The sequence below is a fragment of the Lepus europaeus genome, chromosome 10 (genome assembly GCF_033115175.1).
Source record: "Lepus europaeus isolate LE1 chromosome 10, mLepTim1.pri, whole genome shotgun sequence".
In the NCBI taxonomy this organism is placed as follows: Eukaryota; Metazoa; Chordata; class Mammalia; order Lagomorpha; family Leporidae; genus Lepus; species Lepus europaeus.
In genome coordinates, this window is record NC_084836.1 from 110639504 (window position 1) to 110660411 (window position 20908).

Consider the following 20908-nt stretch of genomic DNA (forward strand, 5'->3'; position numbering starts at 1 on the left):
CTGGGTATAGGCCTTTGGCCTAGCTGCTAAAATGCCTCAGTCCTTCCTCCAAGCATGTGGATTCGATTCCCGGCTCTGGCTTCTCACACTGGCTTTCTACCAAGGCAAACCCTTAGTAGCAGCAGTGGTGGCTCAAGTAGTTTGGTCCCACGAAGATGGGGATCGTGTCCCTGGGTCCTGGCTTCGACCTGGCCCAACCCCAGTCATTGCAGACACCCGGGGAGTGAACCAGCAGGTGGGAGATCCCTGTCTGTCTCTCTCACTCTCAGATAAGAAGGAAATTCAGATTCGGATGCACGGGCCTGAGAGTGTGTTTCTAACGAGGTCTGGAGGAACTGCTCAGTGGGCCACACTGGAATCAAGGCTTTTGTGTCAGGCTGAGATCCCTGGGGGTGATTCTTAGGAGAGACATCCAGCAGGGAGAAGGGATTGGGGGCAGGGGCCAAGCGACCCATCCCACAAGATCCCGGGGACATGCATGACCCCAGAGTGTGCACCACCTCGCCGTGGGCCGCTGGGGCAAAGGGGAGGTCTCCTGGTGCCCAGCCCCTCCCCACAGGAGCAGCAGTGTGGATGGCAAGGTCACAGCACTCCCTGCCTCTGTGGAGGGTGCCCTGCCTGAGGGGGAGCCGGGCTACAGCCCAGGTGTGCACAAGTGGGTGCCTGAAAAGGGCCTTGGGCTCGTGGACAGAGCAGGCCCTGGGCTCCTGCTGACTGCGGCATGGCCCTGAGGAGGCTGCTTCTCCACTCTGGGAGCAGCTTGTGCTGTGGCCTCACACAGTGTCAGTCACACTCGGTCCTTGGTCCTTGTCCTCAGGCTGTCACGGAGCCAGGGGTAGCCATGGGTGGGGTTGGCCCAGGATGAGCTCATTCTTCAGGGCGAAAGTTTGGAGGGAGACAGAGAAAGAGCCCCGAGACCTGCAGTGTCCAGGCAGGGAGGGCTTCCTGGCAGAGGGAGCCGTTTAGGCAGGGTCTCCAGGGTAGGTTGGGGACATGCTGAGCAGGGGAAGGGACAGGCGGGGGCTAGCATCCATCCCAGGGTATGTATTCCGTGTCTGTTCTCTCCTTAAGCTTCACAACAGCTCTTGAGACAAGCCAAGTCCAGCGTGCAGGCTGGGGCGCAGGCTCACAGGCGAGGTGACCGGGCTGTGATCACCATGGGACCAGAGCCCAGCCTATGTGCCGGGAGCACCCACTCTTGTTGTTGCAGGGGACGTGCTGCGGAGGGCAGGGGTGTGAGGAAGGAGGAGGGGACCCGCAGCGCGTTGTTGGGGGGGAGGGGCTGACTGCCAGCCATGTGGATGGATGTAGGCTCGTGCCCGGAAGGCCTCCAGTGCTGGCTCTGTAGTTTGGGTCCTGTCCTGGGGGCCTGTGTGCGGGGCAGGAGTCCAGCGCTCTGCCCCTGCTCTGGGGGTCCCACCGCAGCCCCGCTGTGTGCTGTCTCCTCCTGCACAGTCTTCCCTCCCTGGATTCACCCTTCATCGTCAGTTGAGGGTGGGCAAGGTCCTCCCAGGTCCCTGGCCGTGGAGCACTTTCTAGGCTCTTGGGCCACTTGGGGCCAAGGGTGGCTGCTTTTGCTGCTGGTGCCATGTGGGACAGCACTGGGCTGAGATGCTTGGAGCTGCCCTGGGGCCACTGCTGGCCAGGGTTCTTGTTCACAACAGGTCCCTTGCCCCCGGGATGAGTCTGCCTTCCTGTGTGGCCAGCCCCATGCTGAGCGGTGCTGGGGGCAGGGAAGGGAGGCAGGGCCACAGCTAATTGTCCCACAGGGTGGGTGGAGACATGGGGGCAAGGATTCGTTCTGTATCGGACTTCCCCCGGAGGTTTCCTTCCCAGTCAAGACTGCCAGGGTGCAGCTTGCTCATCTTCCAGGTAAACCGCACCTGTACAGGGTGCTGTGGAAGCAGCAGCCACAGCTGGACAGCTGGCACACGATACTGACTCAAACTCAAACACGGAAGCTCGGACTGCCCAGGTCGGGGCTGGGCTCCAGTGCTGGTGTCACCAGTGGAGTGGGGCTGGGCAAGAGGAGAAACCCTTGTTTGCCGAATGCCCGCTGTGCACCGGGCTCTGTGCCAGGTGCCCTTTGTACGCTGAAAGCAGCCACCAGCTAGGTACTGTCATCATCACATCACACGTGTGCTCCTGAGGTTCAGAGAGGTCAAGGAATATGCCCGAGCTCCCACAGCCTGGTCGGAGTCCTTGTGCGTGCAGAGGTCTCCTGCCTCATTTTGCAGACCCCTTCACGTGTGCTCCCTGAGGTGACACAGCCCTTCCCACCTGAGAAGGCCCAGCAAGGAATGCGTCGTGGCCACCCCAGAGGCACTGAGGTGAGTGCACTGCTCACCCGGTGCAGGTTCCAGCCAGTCATCAGCCAGCCCACTTCAAACCCGGGGCCCTGGCCCTGCCTGCCCTGGGCTCTCTTCCAGCTCCCAGGGGGCTTTTGTTGTCTTCCACTTAGATGTCACACGGGCCAGACACATGTTCTTTGGCTGTGAGCACAGCACGGCGAATGCCCTTCCATTAGTTCCAGTGCGAGTTGCGTGTGGATGTCGAACAAGCCACCGTCATTAGTGGCTTCAAACAGCAACTGTTTTATTTAGCTGGCTCTCATGTGGGCTGGCTGGAAGGCTCGCTGGCTGACCTGCTCAGTCTCTGCCGGCCTCTTCCCGCCTCTGGGGTCAGCTGGCCAGTGGCCAGGGAGCTGGGTGACCTAGGATGACCTCACAAGTCTGGCACTTGGCAGGCTGCTGCTCAGCTTGGCTGGCAGTTGGCTCAGCTCTCCCCATAGCCTTACTGTCCAGTGGGTCTTGAATCTACTGCTTTACTCCTCAAATGCCCACTACTGTCAGAAGTCAAAGCCAGGAGTTAGGAACTCCATCTGGGTCTCCCACCTGGGCGGCATGGACCTGGCTACCGGAGCCATCACCTGCTGCTTCCCACGGTGCTCATTAGCAGGAAGCTGGATCAGCAATGGACTTGCATCCAGGCACTCGGATAGGGGATGTGGGATCCCAAGCCATAACCACTGCGCTACAGTGTCCACCCCTAGACTCACTCACCTTCTCTCTCTCTTTCCCTCCCTCCCTCCCTCCCTCCCTCCCTCCCTTCCTTCCTTCTTTCTCTCTCTCTCTCTCTCTCTCTGTCTCTGCCTCTCTATGTGTAGCTCTGCCTTTCAAATAAATAAATAAATCTTAGAGAGAGAGAGAGAGAGATCTTCCATCTGCTGGCTCACTCCCCAAATGGCTGAGATGGCAGGAGCTAGGGTAATCTGAAGCCAGCAGCCAGCAGCTTCTTCCAGGTCTCCCACATGAATGCAGGGGCCCAAGCACTTGGGTCACCTCCGCTGCTTTCCCAGGTGCATTAGCTGGATGGGAAGTGGAGCAGCTGGGACTCGAACCGGTACCTATATGGGATGCTGGTTTTGCAGACAGCAGCTTAACCTGCTACACCATAGCGCCAGCCACTAGACTCCCTTTGTTGATGAGAGGAGCAGCCACATCACAATGCAGAGGCCATGCAGGCATGGGCAGGAGGCTCTGTGGGTGTCTTTGGAGTCTACCACAGCTACCCTTGCTATTTCAAACACCAGACATTTATTGAGCCCCTGCTGTGTGCTAGGCACTGTGGCAGGGGCTGCAGGGTGAACGAAACCAACCTTCTGCTGTGCTTCTCCCATCTCCAGCCCAGCTAGCAAATAATCCCAGCAAGGAGACACCTGAGGGAAGTGTGACAGGTGTGAAGAAGGTGGGGTCTGGGCAACAGGAGCAGCGGGAGGCCTGCCCTGACTCTTCAGCTGAGACCTGCAGGAGGATGAGGAGTTGCTAGGTATGGGGACAAAGGAAGCATGCCAGCCAGAGTAGCATGTGCAAAGGCCCTGTGGAAGCAGGGAGCCAGCACATTGGTGCACTCAGAGCAGTGCCATTCCCTGTAAGTGTTGGCAACCTTGGGCTGAGAAAGGAACTCTGGGGACGAAGCTGTGATGCAGTCTCAGGAAGGGAATGGGGAGGGACTGTCCAGTGGGCAGTGTGGACGCCAGGGTGGCTGGACTTCATGGACTTTGGGAGGATGGAGAGGCAGCTGCTCACTGGGGGACCCAGGAAATCCGTGTGGAAGATGAGGGCCTGGAGACTGGCAAAGGTGTCACTGGCAGAGGGTTCTGCTTCAGGGAGGGCAGGAGGTGGCAAAGAAGGGATCAGATATGAGGGATTTGGGGACTGGTTATGACTGGCAGGGGGCTTGGCACGGGGTGAAAGGGTTTGCACTTGGAGCTGTTGACTGGTGATCCATGACCATGAACTCAGAGTGATGTGATCAGAACTGGGAATGGGGAGACCAGAAGGAATGCCTGGGAGACTCCCCTCCCCAGCCACACCACAAGCCCCTATCCTAAGTCCCTTGTGTTCCTGGGCCAGGCCAGGAGGGGTGTCTGGAGGGGGACGATAGCATTGAGTTCATGGAGTGCTGCCTGCTGCTCCCATGAGCTGCCTTTGAGGCACCGGGATCTGTCAGCACGGTCCCCCAAGTGAATCAGGGTCCCTGGGAGCCAGAGTCTTGGTCCTAAACGAGCCAGCGCTGATTGGAGTAATGGGACCGGTCAGATGTGTCCGAGTTTGAATCTGCGCTTCCACCTGCTTCTCTGCAAGGCTCTGGACAAGCTGCTACCCAGCTCCGAGTCCTGGTTTTCCTATCTGGAGGAGGGTCCAGTCCTATGCTCCCTGTCTCAGGTAGGAGGCACCGTGAGGCTGAGTGAATGTGTGTGGTTGAGGACAATGGGGTTCCCCAGTAGACCGCACAGTGGAGTGGAGAAAACCCTTGTCTCACCAGGCCCGGGATGTCAGCAGACATCCTCCCCCAGATAAACAGAAACCATGGTAACCGGGATGTGTCACGTGGCCAGGCAGCAGGTCCCAGCCATGGCCAGGAAAAGGGCCTGCCACCAGCAGAGGCTCTGTGACTCCACAGGTGGGGGGTGGCCCCCAGGGGCCCCCTCATCCTCTCCTTCCGGCCTGAGGTAGCACTGGGAAGTTGTAGAAGAATCAGTCCTGACTCTGGGTTTCTGTTCAACCTCTATCTGGTTGGATTCACTGCTGTGTCCCGGGAAGCGAGTCTCAGCTGGGAGAGGCTAGCCTTGGCCCTGCCGGTCCTCATCCAGGCCCTCTCTGGGTGTCTGTGTTTGGGTCAGTGGCTGCGGTGCTGTGGGGCAGGGGGCGCTGGGCCATTGACGGAGCCCTGCAGCCCCTCAGTGCCAGAGCAGGGCACTGAATGTCAGGTTCCAGAACTCACTTGCATACCGTCTGTGGCTGGGAAAAGAGAGGCTTCAGCTGCCCTGTGGGGTGACTGGTCCAGGCTGCGAGGTGGCCTTGGACCCCAGCGAGGCTTCCCAGCCCTTGCGTTTCTGCCTTGTGGCCTCCTGTGCACCTCTGGTGGGAGTGGGCTTGTGCCCTCGCTCCTGGAAACATGGCCTTGCCTTCCCTGGGAGCCATTGCCGGGGCATCCTGGCTTCACCGCCTGTGTCTGCCGTGATACCAGCTGGAGTTCACAGCCTTGGGTACACCCCTGGTCTCCTGGGGCCTCAGTGTCCTGCACACCCCTGGTCTCCTGGGGCCTCGGTGTCCTTAGCTGTGGAATGAGGGAGTTGGGGCCCAAACGTACGTAGCATGCCTGCAGTACAGCTGAGACCGCAGCTGGCCAGGAGGAGGGTGTATGTGTGTGGAGGGAGGGGCTGGTTAATAACAGGACAGATGCCGAGGCTGAGGGGCGGCCTGGCAAACTGAAACTGGAACGTGGAGCCCTGTGTGGGTCTCACAGTGTGCCCATCAGTGGGGTTGGAGGACAAGTGAGGGACCCGCGGGGTGAGACCATTGGGGCAGTCAAAGTTTGAATTCTGACCCTGAGACTTAGTAGCTGTGTGGCTGCCGAGAGCTTCCTGGGCCTCTTGGAGGCCGTTGTCACACCAGGAAAGAAGAAGCCACTCATCTCGTCCTGCCAACTTGTTGGAGGGGTAAGGGGGACACAGAGAGCACCAGGGCCTGGCACACAGTAGGCACTTACTCAGTGCCGAAAGGATGTGCAGAGGGTATTTGTGTGATGTGGCACAGTCAGCCGATACTGCTGCTGAGGGCCCGCAGGAGATTACCCCTAAGGAAGTGGGGTCAGAGGGTCCTGTTTCCCCCCAGGGAATTCAGGCCAGGGCTTGTATGGGGCTTGGGTGCTGCGGGCAGGTCCCTGGGACTCGGGGGCTGGGGATCAGGTGCAGTGAGCTTGCGTGTGCTTGGCCAGGGCTCTCGTGATGAACCTTAGAAGAAAACAGCATCAGCACTTTCACCTTGAGAACAGTTAGGGGCCCCGAGGCTTTTGCATGGTGAGGAGCAGCAGCAGGGGTAGGGGCACATTTCCTGTCTCTTTTTTTTTTTCCCCCATGTAAGAGAACTTTCCTGCTTCACCTTGACAATGAATGGGGGAGCCTGGTGCCAGCAGGGCGGACTGGATGGGGAGGGGGTATGGGAGGTGACTCTAGAGGTGGGGGGGCAGGAGGGGGTGCTAGGGGTGCAGGGATCAGGGCACCCTCAGTGCTGGGTAGGATCCAGCCACTATAGCATCCCCATGGGCGTGAAGATCTACACAGAACTGCGTGCAGCACAGAGAGGCTTTTGTCCCTTCCCGCGGGTGAGATCTGTTTAATAGGCGCTCGTAGCTCAGCACTTACAGGTGCTGATGGGGACATCACAATATTGTGAAATTAAGCTGTGAAGCCGACTTCATTACCAGCTTACCTGGCAAGGAAGCAGCCGCCTTAGTTAGCACCGATGGTTGGGCATGACAGAGCTAAAATTGAACTTGGCACTTACCGCTCTGGAGAGGTTCTCGGCGCTGTGGAAAGAAAGTTCCATGGAAATCAACCCTGGTAATCACAGGGTTTAAAATTAGTTACTATTAAGGTTGTGCTTGTCAGTGCACGCTTCAGGGTGAAGCTGGGGTGGGGGAGAGACGTGAGCTTGGGTTACCTTGGACTCACCTGCCCCCAGTGGCTTTTGCGATTCATTCCAGGACAAAGGTACAAGGTGCAAGGTGGCCATTTGGCTGATGAGCCTCTTTGATCTGCAACAGCGTGCAGCTTGTTCTCAGCATCAGCGTTTGAGCTCACCTGCGAGGGGCTTTCCCCAGCAGCTTCGGGCCTCTCCTTGGGATGTTGCTGGGGAATCGCTCAGCCCTCTGCGGACGCCTCCATGCCTGGAGGAAGGAGTAATGTGAGCAGATCGCAGGTTCTCGAGCCCTTTGTGCAGTTGTTTTATTAACTCAAGGCTAGAGCATCTCAACAGCTTCCGATGTTTGTCCCTGTTGTGCAGATACAGCCAGCGAGGGACCAGTGTTGCCCTCGGCTGCTAGGGCAGACAGCTGGAGGAGAAAGCTCATGCAAGTCTGACTGTAGGTTGGCCGGGGTGGGGTGCACCAACCCCCAGGGTGGGAAAACGGAAATTGAAGTCAACTCACTGCTTTGAGCCTCTGTCTCCCCTTCTTGTGCTGTGCAGCTGTGATGGGTGAGCGAGCTCATCCAGGTGCTGTGGCACCATGGCCATGAACTTGACATTTACCGACCACAGAGATCCTTTCCACACTAACAGCCGCTTTTCACAGTAACCCCATCAGGAAGGAGCTGTTATCCCCATCTTGAGACTGACAAACAGACGCTCCAAGAGGATATAAATTTGTCCAGGTTCTCTGGACCATCAAGGATTGGAACCAGGCTTCAAACCCTGGCAATCTTGCCCCAGAGCCTGGCCATTGTCCCTGCCCCTCCCTCTGGGAACAGTCCTACACCCAGAAAGCAAGGCAACCTGGACCAACTGCCTCTATGGCTGAGAAGAGAGAAGATGAAAACAGAAATATCTTTCCCAACAGGCTGTGGCTCTGACACAGGAAGCTGAGTCATTTCTCAGCCTTTGAACCGTAACCATCGAGCTGCCTCGGAATCTAAAATCAAAATGAGATGAAAAACTGCTGCGTTCCTTCAAGGTGCAGGGCCCCCTCCCTGGTTCCGCCCCGGAGGGTCTGTAGAGATGAGACTCCCTCCAACTGGCGTGGAGTCCCTTGGCCTCAATATTCAGTACAAAGCAAAGGGTACTGCGTCTGGAATCTACTGCTGTACACCAGGGTTTTCCTTGCAGAGCCTTGGTCATCCGACCTGCCAGGTGGGCGCACCTGCCCCAGCCCTGCCTGCCTGTGGTGCTGACTGTCCTGGGCTGAGTGAGTCATGGAAGGGAGTGAGTTTATCACCCATCACCCATCACCCATGCACTGGTAGATGCCATTATCCCAACCCCAGGATGCCGCCTCCCAGCACACAAGGCAGAATCAAGTCCAGAGCTTTCTGTCCCCAGGCTTACCTCCTCCAGACAGACCCTGCTCCCTGCAGAGAGATGGTGGAATTTGGTAGATGCTGGGCGAGGAGTGCAGGGACTTCCTACACTTGATCCATATCATCCCACCTCTGCCTCGTGCAGTGCCTCTTCCTGTGTCCATACGGACCATCCCTTGATGGGTTCAAGTTCAGATTTTGTGACTTTAGTGCTCCACATGCCATAGAAAACCAGACTGGAAGAACCTGTGTAACTGTTCCAATTTTTGCCTTCGGTCGCGTATTTGATACACTACACAGGATATTCAAAACTTACTATAACTGTGATGGTTTCACTTCGTTGTCAATATTCTGAGCATGTTTAAGGTAGGCGAGGCGGAACTCTGATGTTCAATAGGTCAGTTGTATTAAATGCACTTTTATGTATTTATGTATTTATTTGAGAAGCAGAGACAGAGAGGCGGAGAGAGACAAGTGGACAGAGGAAGCTCCCATCTCTGGTTCACTCCCCAAATGCTTGCAATGATCAGAGCTAGGCTGGGACAAAGCCAAGAGCTGGAACTGCCACCTAAGGTGTCCCATGTGGGTGGCAGGAACCCACTTATGTGAGCTGGAATCACCACTGCTTCCCAGGGTCTGCCTGAGCAGGAAGTCAGGAGCTGGAGCCAGGAATCAAACCCAGGTACTCTGATGTGGGACGCAGGCATCGTAACTTGCTAAGCTAAATGCGTCAAGTGCATCTTTCACTTATTAGAGAAAGAGAGAGAGAGATGGACATGCAGAGAGATCTCACGTCTGCTCCTCCGGTGCTTGCCATGACCAGAGCACGTATTCCCAGGGTAAGTCAAGAAGTGTCTGTTCACCCGAACTCTGCGTCTCCTTCAAACCCTAGCTTGGGGACACCTTCTCCATGAAGCCCTCACTCTGGCCTCAGGCCCTTAGCTGTGAGCAGTTATTCACTCACATGTGGGAGCCAGGAGGCCTTGGAGGGCAGGGCCAGCATCCTGTTCACGCACTGCCCCTGCGTCTGAGACTGAAATGCTTGTGGAATGGGCGAGGGTGTGGGTGACTGAGTGGATGATCGCTGGAGGACATGCTTTCTCTGGGATGAGCAGTCATACCTGTAACTTACCAGGGTCTGATGAGCAAATTGAACATTCGCCACGCAGCGTGGGCTTCTTTCCACATCAACAAATGCCGGCTGTTTCTCATGGCTGCGTTGTATTCCTTTGTGTGACGAGCCGTGATTTGCTTCATCAATGCCTATTGAGGGTATTGTCATTTCAGTTTTCTTTGAAATAATGGTGCAATCAATATCCACTTGAATTTGGGCTTAGAAAGTGTTTCCCATCCTAAGCTTGTACAAATATTCCTGGACGGTTTCGACTTCATGCTTTCCTGAATCTTCAGTGTGTCTGAAATTTTCCTCCTCTTGGTACCACAGTACGAAAGTCCCAGCCTCTTTTTCTTTTAGATGAGCTCCATGTGCTTGGATCTTGGCCACGGATCCATGGGTTGTGTGTTCTCTTTGTTGAGTACCTACTGTGTGTCAGACCTTGTGCTGGGAGCAGGGGCCCAGAGATGATTAAGAGAGATGGTCCCGGCCATCAAGGCACTCACAGAAACAAAACCAGCAAAACAGACAGGCAGAAGCCCCCGGCTGGAGGGCCGCACCATGGAGAGCCCAGCCTGGGCTGGGGGAGACCAGAGGAGCCCTCTCTGGAGAGGACGAGATATTTGAACGGAGGTGGAGGGAGGAGAAGGCGGCAGTTCTGTGATGGTCTAGGGGAAGAGGGTCCAGGCCCAGACCCAACCTGAGAAAGGTGCAGAGGCTCAGTAGCAAGTCCCCTTCCCTCTGGAGCCTCCTTCTTCCCCTGCTCCACTCTGGCTCCCTCCTCCTGCAGACGCGCTGGCATCGCCCTCATCATCACTTGACCCGTGTTGTTCCCTGGTGCTCCGTTGAGGGGTGATTCCCCAGGGCTCTGACCCCTCTCTTAACTCCATGATGCGTCTCCGGCCTTTGTGACCTCTGAAACATGTGAAAATTTGAATTGGTTTGATAGCACCCTGCCCAGTTTGTGACACTGAGTGGGCACTGATACCCCCATTTTACAGACTGAGAAACCAAGGCTCAGGAGAGTTGGCCATTTCAACAGGCAGAGTGAGGACTCTTGTCCCCAAAATCCCTGTTCCCAGAGCCCTGATTTAGTGTGCGTGAGCTAATGAGACTGCTGGGGGACCCCGAGAGCCTCAGGCAGTGCTGTCCCAAACCCCATCTGGCCTCGTGGCTGGTGACTGTGGCCCTTGGCCTGCTGACTTCCAACGATTGAACCAGGGGAGGCGCCTGTGTTTTTGTTTTAAATTACAAATGTAATACACACTTGTGTAAAAGAAAAGAAATGAAACAAGACAAGGAAGAAAAAAAGCAAATGAAAATACTTCCTCCTCCTACTCCCTAGAGCAGCCACTATTAACAGCTTGGCATCTTAACAGTGCATATCACAAGACACACACGCGCACACACACGTACACATACACACACCCACACGTATACACACACATACACATACGTACATGTATACACACACATGTATACAGACACACACACAGAGTTGTTTTTAGAGAGATCGGACTGTGGCCTTGCCCTTTTCTCCCAGCCAATTGCAAATTAGCACCTGTGGGCCCTCCTCATTCCACCCTATCCCATGGATGCGATCCAAGGTCCTCTCCTGGGTTTAGACCTTGAGTTTGCCTCTGCCGCTCCCTATAACAAGCTCCCTCCTTGGGTGCCTATCCGTGTGCGCTGAGCACAGATACTTCTGCTTGGAAGTCTCACTGCCGAATGAAAAGGCGTGCAGGTTTGCCACGTTGACAGGTGCTGCCAGATTGTCTGCCAAAGGCCCGTGCAGTGCAGCCCCCACCCCCTGTCGAGCCACAGGCGACATGACACAGTGCTGTGTGTAAGGGCTACCCCCTTTCTGCTCCCCGACACCTGCGTGGAGGCCGCCACCAGGAGCTCTGAACACACAGGCCCAAATTGGGATGGAAGATGGATTTTGAAAAAAGAGGTTAAATAGCTGGCTTTTCCATTTCACCTTATAGGAACGGGATGGGGGGTGGGGGTGCTGGGCCTGCAGCCAATAGAGGACCAAGAGTTGTCAGGAGGGCTTGGAAAGCTTGCTATTTCTGGCATTTTTCTCTTTCTCTGCTGATTATGCACCAGAAGCGCACAGAGGCTGTCGCGGGCGCGTTCTCTCGCTGCCTGGGTTTCTGTGGAATGAGACGCAGGCTCCTTCTCCTTGCGAGACGCTGGTGCATTGCAGGTGTGTCTTTGCAGAAGGTAAGCAGCAGGTGCCCGCCGCCTGGTCAGGCTGGCTGTGCCGGGTGAGAGGTGGGGGCAGGACTGGAGGATGTTGCGTCCTGGGAAGAGGGTGCTTTTGGGGGTCAGCGCCTGTGGTGGGCAGCGCCTTCATGGGAAGGAATTCTCGAGGTGTTGGAATTGACCTCTGGAGAGCAAGGTCAAGGTCTGGTCTTGGTACCCAGAGCATCATAGGAGCCCCGGGGGCTCAGCAAGGTTTTGTTCACTCATTCAGCACACCTTGTAAAGGGCTGGCCAGGCGAGAGTGGGGGACTTGGCTGACCGGGACCGAAACAATGAGAGCAGTGATGGGCCAGCCTCTGGCATGCAGAAGTCCAGCAGACACGGGGCTGAGGAGTGGGCAGGGCCAGCCAAGAAGACAGGAGGGGCGCGGAGCAGCCGGGGACGTGACCAAGAACAGAGTCTGGGCTGTTTCCCAGGGGATTTGCAGTTTGAAGGCTCAGTAACGACTCCTGCCCGTTTGGCAGCTCTGCCTTTGCCTTTTGACAAGTGAAGGGGCTTGGAAAATCACCAGCTGTCACTCGGCGTCCTTCTGTAGCAGGAAAGACAGCAGCAAGTGGGGAAGGACCGTCTCGGTGTGAGAGCGTACACAGCCCCGCGACGGTGGGAAGCTAGCCCGGGAGCCCTCGCCGGCTCTGTGCCGGGAGCGGGCTGAGGCAGGGGTGGGCTCCTCAGCGTGAACAGCGCCCAGCAGCCCAGGAGGCCCACCCCATTCCGTGGCTCTCGTTATCATCCGTGGTGGTTGACGGTCCTGTGTCACGCACTTGTGTTCCATACGTGGAAGCCACCTGCTTGGTGAACCTCACAGACCTCCAAAGAGCAGTTCTGCATCCCCAGTAGCATCTCCATTTCCTGTGCTCTGAGAACACAGACCCCAGGGCTTCCAGGGAGGGCTTGGAGCCAGTTGGCCATTGGGGTAAGCAGCTATTAAGTGCCTAGTGTATGTAGGGTGTGGGTTATATACTGCTTTTAAATCTCAGCTCTGCCACAAACATATCCTGTGACACAGGGCAAGCTGCTTGAGCCTCAGTCTCTTCATTTGTAGAATGGGGGCACGTCACCCCTGCATTGTGATTGTGTGTGTGTGTAGATGGATGTGTATACACACACACACGTTCCCACGCTTTGGCTCATGTGTGGAAGGAACTCCGATAAGTGTGAGTGACTGAATGAACAAATGACCCAGAACGTGATCTAGGCTCAGGAGGGGCCCTGGCTCACAATAGGAATGCGTGTTTAGGGCTTTTTCCCCTGTAGTGGTGGTGAGACACGAGACGAGGTAGATGGCCTTGTGCGGTGCTTGGTAAATAACTGCACTCTGCCTTCCCTGGGTTAGGGGAGTGGGGGGTGGGCCAGGGTCTCTGCTGCCCACGAGGCTGGTGCTCGGCGGACACTGAACCTTCGTGGCAAGAGCGAGGCTGCCCGGGGTGGGGACCCCCATTGTCAGCCCTGTCCTGGTGTCATCTCTGGGTATTCTTGGGCAAGTTCTTTGCTCTCTTTTGGTGTCTGATTTTCTTGGAAACCGGGGCGTGGGGGCCCCCCAGAGGGTGGGCTTTGTGCTGGGAGTGGATCCCCTTTCTGTGACCTCCTCCCAGCATCCATGGGATTTCTGTGGACTCCCAGGTACACACACTCCTCCCCTAACCTGCTGGGTCTGCTCCGTGACCCCAGGATGCCCACCCGGGGGCGGGGGCTCCTCTGCCCTCGAGAAGCTGCTGCCTCCTCTTGCATCACTGCCCTGCTGCTTCTCAAAGCCCCTCGTGCACTGACCAAGCCTGCAGACCCCGTCACTGCCTTTCCCCCAGACTCCTGCTGATGGGTGCCAGCGTGGTCCTGACGTCACAGGCGTGGATGTGACATCACAGGTGGGGTGTGGTATGGGTGTGGTCCTGACATCACAGGTGTGGACGTGACATCACAGGTGGGGTGTGGTATAGGTGTGGTCCTGACATCACAGACGTGGACGTGACATCACAGGTGGGGTGTGGTATAGGTGTGGTCCTGACGTCACAGACGTGGACGTGACATCACAGGTGGGGTGTGGTACAGGTGTGGTCCTGACATCATAGGCGTGGTCCTGACATCACAGGCGTGGTCCTGACATCACAGGCGTGGTCCTGAAGTCACAGGTGGGGTGTGGTATGGGTGTGGTCCTGACATCATAGATTAGACATGACATCACAGGTGGGGTGTGGTACAAGTGTGGTCCTGACGTCACAGGTATGGACGTGTCATCACAGGTGGGGTGTGGTATAGGTGTGGTCCTGACGTCACAGGCGTGGACATGACATCACAGGTGGGGTGTGGTATAGGTGTGGTCCTGATGTCACAGGTGTGGACATGACATCACAGGTGGGGTGTGCTTAGGTGTGGTCCTGACGTCACAGGAGTGGATGTGACATCACAGGTGGGGTGTGGTATAGGTGTGGTCCTGATGTCACAGAAGTGGATGTGACATCACAGGTGGGGTGTGGTATAGGTGTGGTCCTGACGTCACAGGAGTGGATGTGACATCACAGATGGGGTGTGGTATAGGTGTGGTCCTGACATCACAGGTGTGGACATGACATCACAGGTGGGGTGTGGTATAGGTGTGGTCCTGACGTCACAGGAGTGGATGTGACATCACAGATGGGGTGTGGTACAGGTGTGGTCCTGACATCACAGGTGTGGACATGACATCACAGGTGGGGTGTGGTATAGGTGTGGTCCTGACGTCACAGGCGTGGACATGACATCACAGGTGGGGTGTGGTACAGGTGTGGTCCTGATGTCACAGACGTGAATGTGACATCACCGGTGGGGTGTGGTATAGGTGTGGTCCTGACGTCACAGGAGTGGACATGACATCACAGGTGAGGTGTGGTCCTGACATCACTGGAGTGGATGTGACATCACAGGCATGGTCATGACAGTGCAGGTGTGGGTATGATATTGTAGGCATGGTCCTGACATCATAGGTGTGGTCCTGACATCACAGGCGTGGCCATGACATCAGGGTGTGGTCCTGACATCACAGGAGTGGATGCGACATCACAGGTGTGGGTGTGGTCCTGGCATCACAGGCATGGCCATGACGTCACAGGCGTGATTGTGATGTCACATACATGGTCATGACATCACAGGAGTGGTCGTGACATCACAGGTGTGGGTGTGGTATCGTAGGCATGGTCCTGACATCACAGGCGTGGATGTGACATCACAAGTGTGGTCATGACATCACAGGCGCTATCTTGACCCCACAGCTTTCCAGAAGCCTTTCTGACCGACCCCCACCCTCTACCCCGTGCTCTCATCGTGGCCACCCCATCGGTGCTGTGAAGGTAACATGAACCTTTGCTGTCCTGCCGCCACAGGGCACAGCGTCTGCTGGGGCAGCGTGGGTGAGGCAGTAAGTGCCAAGAACGTGCTCAGATGGGACAGGTGGGACGGGCTGTCCCAGGGCCCTCAGTCTGTGGCCTCCTCCAGCCATGTGACCTTCAACAACTCAGCCTGGAGGGCAGTGCAGGCCCCCAAGGACACTTGAGATGTCCAGTGACCCCTCCCATCTGCACTGAACAAACCCCAAGAGGAGCCAGGCTCAGATACACAGAGGAGCTCCCTCCAACACCAAACCCTGAACGAGAGCCAAAATAGAGCCCCGGGGGCAATTTGAGACACAGAAACCACAGGAAGGAGCCGCAGGCCGAGCGGATGTCAGCTGCTCCGAGGCCCGGCGGCTCTCAGCTGTGCCGCGCTGCGCGGCTCACGCCTGCCCGCGCCAGCTCCTCCGACCGCAGCATCAGATATGCGGTGGAAACAGCCCACCTTCCTCGCTCTGGGGAGGGCAATCTCAGAGCCATCTGCAGGCCGCGTTCCAGCCCCAGGTGCCTCTGGCCGCTGCTCCCCCCTCCCGTGCGTGCTGTGCCCACCTTGCTGGTCCCCTTGCTGATGGAGGGCAGACCGGCGACTGTCCCCCTGAGGGCCTTTGCACGGGCGGCTGCCAGCCTGCAAAGCCCTCTGCCGAGTCTGCTCACTCCCTCACCTGCTTCCAGCCTTTGCCTGGTTCTATCACTGCCTCCATGAAGCCCACCCTGGTTAGACTTGCACACCCTCCACCCTGGCCCTGCCAGGCCCTCACCTGCCCCTCTCTTCCTTCTTCCCCCAGTTCTCAGAGTCCCCTTGCACGCTTTGCCAGGGGCTTCCTGACCGTGAGGGTCGTTGCTTTGACTCCAAGGCAAGGGTGGGACTCCAGGGATCTTGGTCCCTGCCACCTCCCAGGTGCCCAGACAGTGCCTGGCACACAGTAGGTGCTCAATGAGATTCCTTTGGTCTGTGGATACGTGCGTGGGTGATGGCCAGCCATCAGAACAGGCTCAGGCTGTATTTTGGGGGGTTCTGGTTTCAGGGCTGCAGGGCCCAGGGACGGGCTCACCCTGCCACGGGGATGCTGGCCAGAAGCCCCTGAGGACTCAAGGTGACAGCTTTGGGGGCTAGCGGAGGCTCCTAGGGCCTGCGGTGCTTGGTAGCAGGGAGCAGCAGAGCTAGGTCTGGCTCTGGAGCCACACTTGCCAGGGTTTGAACCCCAGCTCTGTAGCGGCCCAGCTGTGGTCACCCCCTCCTCCTCGGCTCTCAGCTCCCTCACCATCATGGGGTGCAGTGTAGAACATTCCCTCCCTGCCTGGGTGTTGACCTGAGGATGGTGTTGACAGCATCGAAGGCTGCTGACAAGCCGCGTGTGTGTGGAGGGGACCTAGAGGGCCACGCCGCTGGGGAGCGATTACTGCTGCTTTGCCACGGCCGGCCCCGGGACGCTCCGCCTCGGGCTCACCTTGCAGCTCACCAGGGCTGTGCACGCAGTTCAAGCCCGTGGGCTCTGAGCAGAGGTCTGCAAATCACTTGAAACCAGTGCCTCGAGGCCAACCCTGTCTGCCAGGCCAAATGGGTCTCGTGCTGCGGTGCTGTCCACGTCACACTCGCGCACACATACACCTTCGGCCCCTGCCAGGGTCGGGGTGCTCGTGTGATGTCTGTGGGCAGGGCGGGGGGACGGTGGCCATGCAGCATCCAGCACACCTGTGCTCTAGCAGAGGCCCACGGGGAGGGGGCCAGAGGCGGGATCCGAGAAATCAGCAGTGCCCAGGCCCAGCAGGACGTGGGGACCAAAGGAAAGAGGGGGCTCTCTGTCCTGGAGTTTGAGGAGGGAAGTGACGCGTGGTGACTTCTGATTGAGTGGGAAAACCCAGGCTTTGTGCCTCTTCCTTCTGAGAGTCAACTCTAGGCCAGATAGCCCTCAGCTGTGCTTTTCACAAATGAACCCATTTTGTAGATGAGTAAACTGACTCAGAGCAGTTTCCATCTTCCGTGTGGCTGCCTGAGTCATCTTTTAAAATACTAACCAGAGCAGGTTATTCCCCTGCAAAACCCCAGAGGGCCTAGTGTGGCCCCAGACCCCGTGTCTCATCCTCTCCCAGCCTCTCTGCTGGTTCCAGCCACTTATTCCTCCTCTGGGCGAGAGCTTCCTGCTTGCTGACCTCAGGGACTTTGCATTTGCCGTTCTTAGGCCTGGAATACTCCCAGCCGTGCTCATCATCCGGTGGCTCCTCCTCTTCCGGAAGGGCCCCCAGCTTCAGCAGCCCCTCCAGGCTCAGGAGCTGTGCCCTCTGCCTCTCCCCGCACCTGCTTCACGGCGTCCGTCGGGTTCCTCCCCGAGGCCTGAATCCCACGGGAGCGGCATCTTCAGTGCATGCCAGCACCCTGCCTGGGGCCTGGCATGAAGGGGGCACCCAGGAAGCACCCTGCACGGGGCCTGGCATGAAGGGGGCACCCAGGAAGCACCCTGCACGGGGCCTGGCATGAAGGGGGCACCCAGGAAGCACCCTGCACGGGGCCTGGCATGAAGGGGGCACCCAGGAAGCACCCTGCCGGGGCCTGGCATGAAGGGGGCTCCAGGAAGCCTCTGCAGAAGAGTGAAGGGTGGATCCCAGGGTGGAGGACGCTAGGAGCTCTGGACTCCAGGGGAGGCTGGGTGCACAGGGCCTGCCTCCCGAGACAGACGTCCTGCAGGGAGCAGCCGAGGACGACCAAGGTGCCTTCTCCAAGCACCTGAGCCAGGTTGTGTCTGGCTTGAATTCACTCCCAGTGCCACCCACAGCCCCTGCAATGTTACACAGCTCTTCCTGGCATCTCAGCCTCCCGCAAGAGCCACAAGGGTGTAAGGAAAGACGTTAGCTGTGAGTTGAGACCAGCCCAGCCACTTGCTAGCCGTGAGACCTTGAGCAGTTTCCTTTACCTTTCCCAGCCTCAGTTTCTGCATCTGTAAAATGGGCATGCAGAGGCAGCGTATCCCAGTGAGGGCCTAGCACACCGATGCCTGGTGCGTGATTCGGTTCAGAACTCTATCTGAAATCCAGCACGCTCTGCAGCCAGCCGGGGTGAAGCTGGGTTTTGCTGGCTCAGGGCCAGAGCTTATGCTTGAGGCAGGGTGAGCCCAGGTGCTCATTCGTTTCTGGTATGAATTTAAAAGGGGAATTTTTTTTTTTAATGAATCATCAGAAAAATCAGAGGAAGTGTGTGGCCTAGAAGAGGAAATTAGGGTTTGCGACTTGCGTGAGTCACCTTGTTTCTGACTCCTGGGTGACGCCTTGCTCTTGGCAGTGTTCATTCATCTCAGAGATGCACAGTGCGGGGTTCCGCAAAGCACACCGCGGCAGCTGGGGTTTCGTCTAGGCCGCAGACCTGCTTCCCACTGTAGCCATCGGTGCGCATTTGTGTTCTGGGGTCGCTGCCACACCGTTCTGCTCCTTAGTGCTTTCTTCTGTGTTTCGTCCCTGCCCGAGCCTGGCGCAGGGTCCTGCTTCCTGGTGCCACCCCTCATCCCTGCAGCTTCCGCCTGGCTTCCTGGACAGACCTCCGGCCAGATCTTCTCCTGCTCGTTGTCCACAGGAAGCCAGAGGCCAGTTCCTGAGACAGCTCGCGTTCTCGCCTTCATTCTCAATGCCACCCCGAGGCAGGCGGGCCTAGCTGCTTTTCTGTGGCGACCCTTGCTGCCCCGCCACTTGGTGAATGGGCCCCTCTCTCCATGGACCAGGCCTGTGGACGCTTTTCTCACGGCCAGCCCCTCTCCATCGGTGTCCTCTGCCTTCACCCGGCTGGTTCCGGGCAGCCTGCAGGTGGATCTGCTTCCGTGCCACCTGCTCCATGAAGCTTTGTTTCAGGCCCTGCTCAGCACACGAGCCTGGCTCCCAGGACCCTTGCCCCTCCCCCAGAGTCTCGTCCCTGATCCTAGGCCCTCGATGCACCACCACAGGTGCTGAGAGGGCTAAGTCTGGGCCCTGCACATCGCTGCCACCACCCCCTGCACCGAGCCGAAGGCTGTGTTAAGCCAGGCTGGGTGGAATTGAGCCAAGCCCACTGTGTGTGAGGGGGTGCCCCCCATGGAGCAGGCAGGGGCCTGGCCCTCATCTCCCTGACTTGTAGATGGCTCTTGGCCTAAGGGCGGCTGCCATCTTGCTTTCCAGGAAGCTTCAAACTATTTCCCAAGTGGACAGTGGTGTCAGGATAGCAGGTTCATTTCATGTCCCGTCCTCCGCGTGCCGCTGGACCAGGTGTCCCTTCTTGCCACGCGTCTGTTTCTTGGGGATGTCGCGTCTCGGATGACTTTTCTGAATCCCCGTCCTTTTGTCTGTGGGCCTCTTGGTTTCCGTCCCGGCTGGTGGGACCCTGTCTGCGTCGTGTATGTGAGCCGTCTGTGGTCGGGGCCGATGTCCTTCCCATCGCGGCGCCATCGTGTTTCCTTGGGCGGCAGCTGTTAACGCACGCAGGTTTGCCTCTGTCAGTCTCCCTTCCCGGGTGGTTGCTCCGAGGCCTAAGGAGGCTCGCCGGCCTCCTGGTGTCTGCCGCACGTTCTGCTCTGCTTTCCGATCCTTTCTACACTTCACTTTCAGCCATCGGAACACAGTTCAAGGTTCCTCCAGGAACGGGATCCCCCTCTCGTCCCTGCTCTGTCTTTATCTCTTTGTTTGCAGAAGGGGAGACAGAATAAGGGCGCTGTTCCGAGCGTGACTCTTGGCTATGTTCAGGGCCACGCTTTGTTGCTTTCCCGCGAGCACGCTGCTGGTGTTGAACCTGTTTGCTCCTCCCTAAAAGGAGGCGGCAGTTCCCCTGCTGGGAGTGTCGCAGGGAGAACGTGGCGCAGCACCTGCGGAGTCCGGCTGCTCCCGTCCCTGCTCAGCTCTGCTGGCCCAGTGAGCGCAAGTTCTCCGGTTGTGCACTGCCACGTTGCCGTAGGTATGGCTTTGGTAAAGATTTGTTACTTGAAAGAGCTACAGAGAGAGGGGGAGAGGTGGAGAGAGAGAGCTCTTCCATCCACTGGTTCACGCTCCAGATGGCTGCTCCAGGCCAAAGCCAGGAGCCAGGAGCTTCATCTGAGTCTCCCACGTGAGTGGCAGGGGCCCACGCACTTGGGCCGTCTTCCGCTGCTTCCCCTCCCAGTTGCATCAGCACGGAGCTGGGTCGTGAGGAGCAGATGCCGACATCACAGGCTGTAGCTCAGGCCCCTGTGCTACAACGCCGGCCCAGCTGCAGCTTCTACTGCGTGGCCAGACGGGCAGCCCCTCCCACTGCTCTGCTCTGACTGCTGCTTTCCACTCCTTAGCGGATGCGCATTCCTCTCCCAGCTCACTCTGGCCCCCTACCTGTCAGGTGAGCGTCACCTGCTCTCCCCCGGCCCGTCTCCATCTTAGGGCTTCGTCACGCTGTCCCGCCACTGCGCTGGTGCCTGTCCCCCATACTTCCCTGGGATCGGGTCTGTGTCCCAGATCGGGTGCACTGCAGGTGCTCAGCTCAGGGCTCGGGGAAGGTGGGGGATACTCACTGCACCTTTGGGCGTTGATGGGAACTGAGTTGAATGTGGCTTCCCCTGGGGAAGTATGGGGGTCGTCACCCTCCACAGGCTGCTCCCCATACATGGGGGCCATCTGCCAGCCTTCGCCTTAGCTTCCGGGGGGTATGGACAAGCTCTCTGCAGCCCTGCTGGCCTGGGGCCCCAAGCTGATCTCGACATGGACAACTTGGCAGTGAAGGTGAGTTAGGGTAACTCCCTGGCACGTGCTGGGCCTCGGAGTGCAGTTTACCCTTTGTTTTCTGGAGACTAAAAGGCCTGAAGGGACAGAGCCCCCTGCTGCTGTCCA

The 20908-nt window shown here is 57.8% G+C and overlaps 1 protein-coding gene across 2 annotated transcripts in view; it reads left to right on the forward strand.

The window, feature by feature from the left end:
- TOX2 (TOX high mobility group box family member 2) overlaps positions 1-20908 on the forward strand; it is a 132600-nt gene that overhangs the window by 15903 nt on the left and 95789 nt on the right. The window contains exon 1 of one of the 2 annotated variants that reach the window (XM_062202364.1): positions 2265-2330. The exons of the other annotated variant lie outside the window; for it this stretch is intronic. Within the exon in view, the coding sequence (XP_062058348.1) occupies positions 2301-2330 (30 nt within the window). The 5' untranslated portion in view covers positions 2265-2300. Of the gene's footprint in view, positions 1-2264; positions 2331-20908 lie in introns of those variants that run through there. 2 annotated transcript variants of the gene reach the window in all.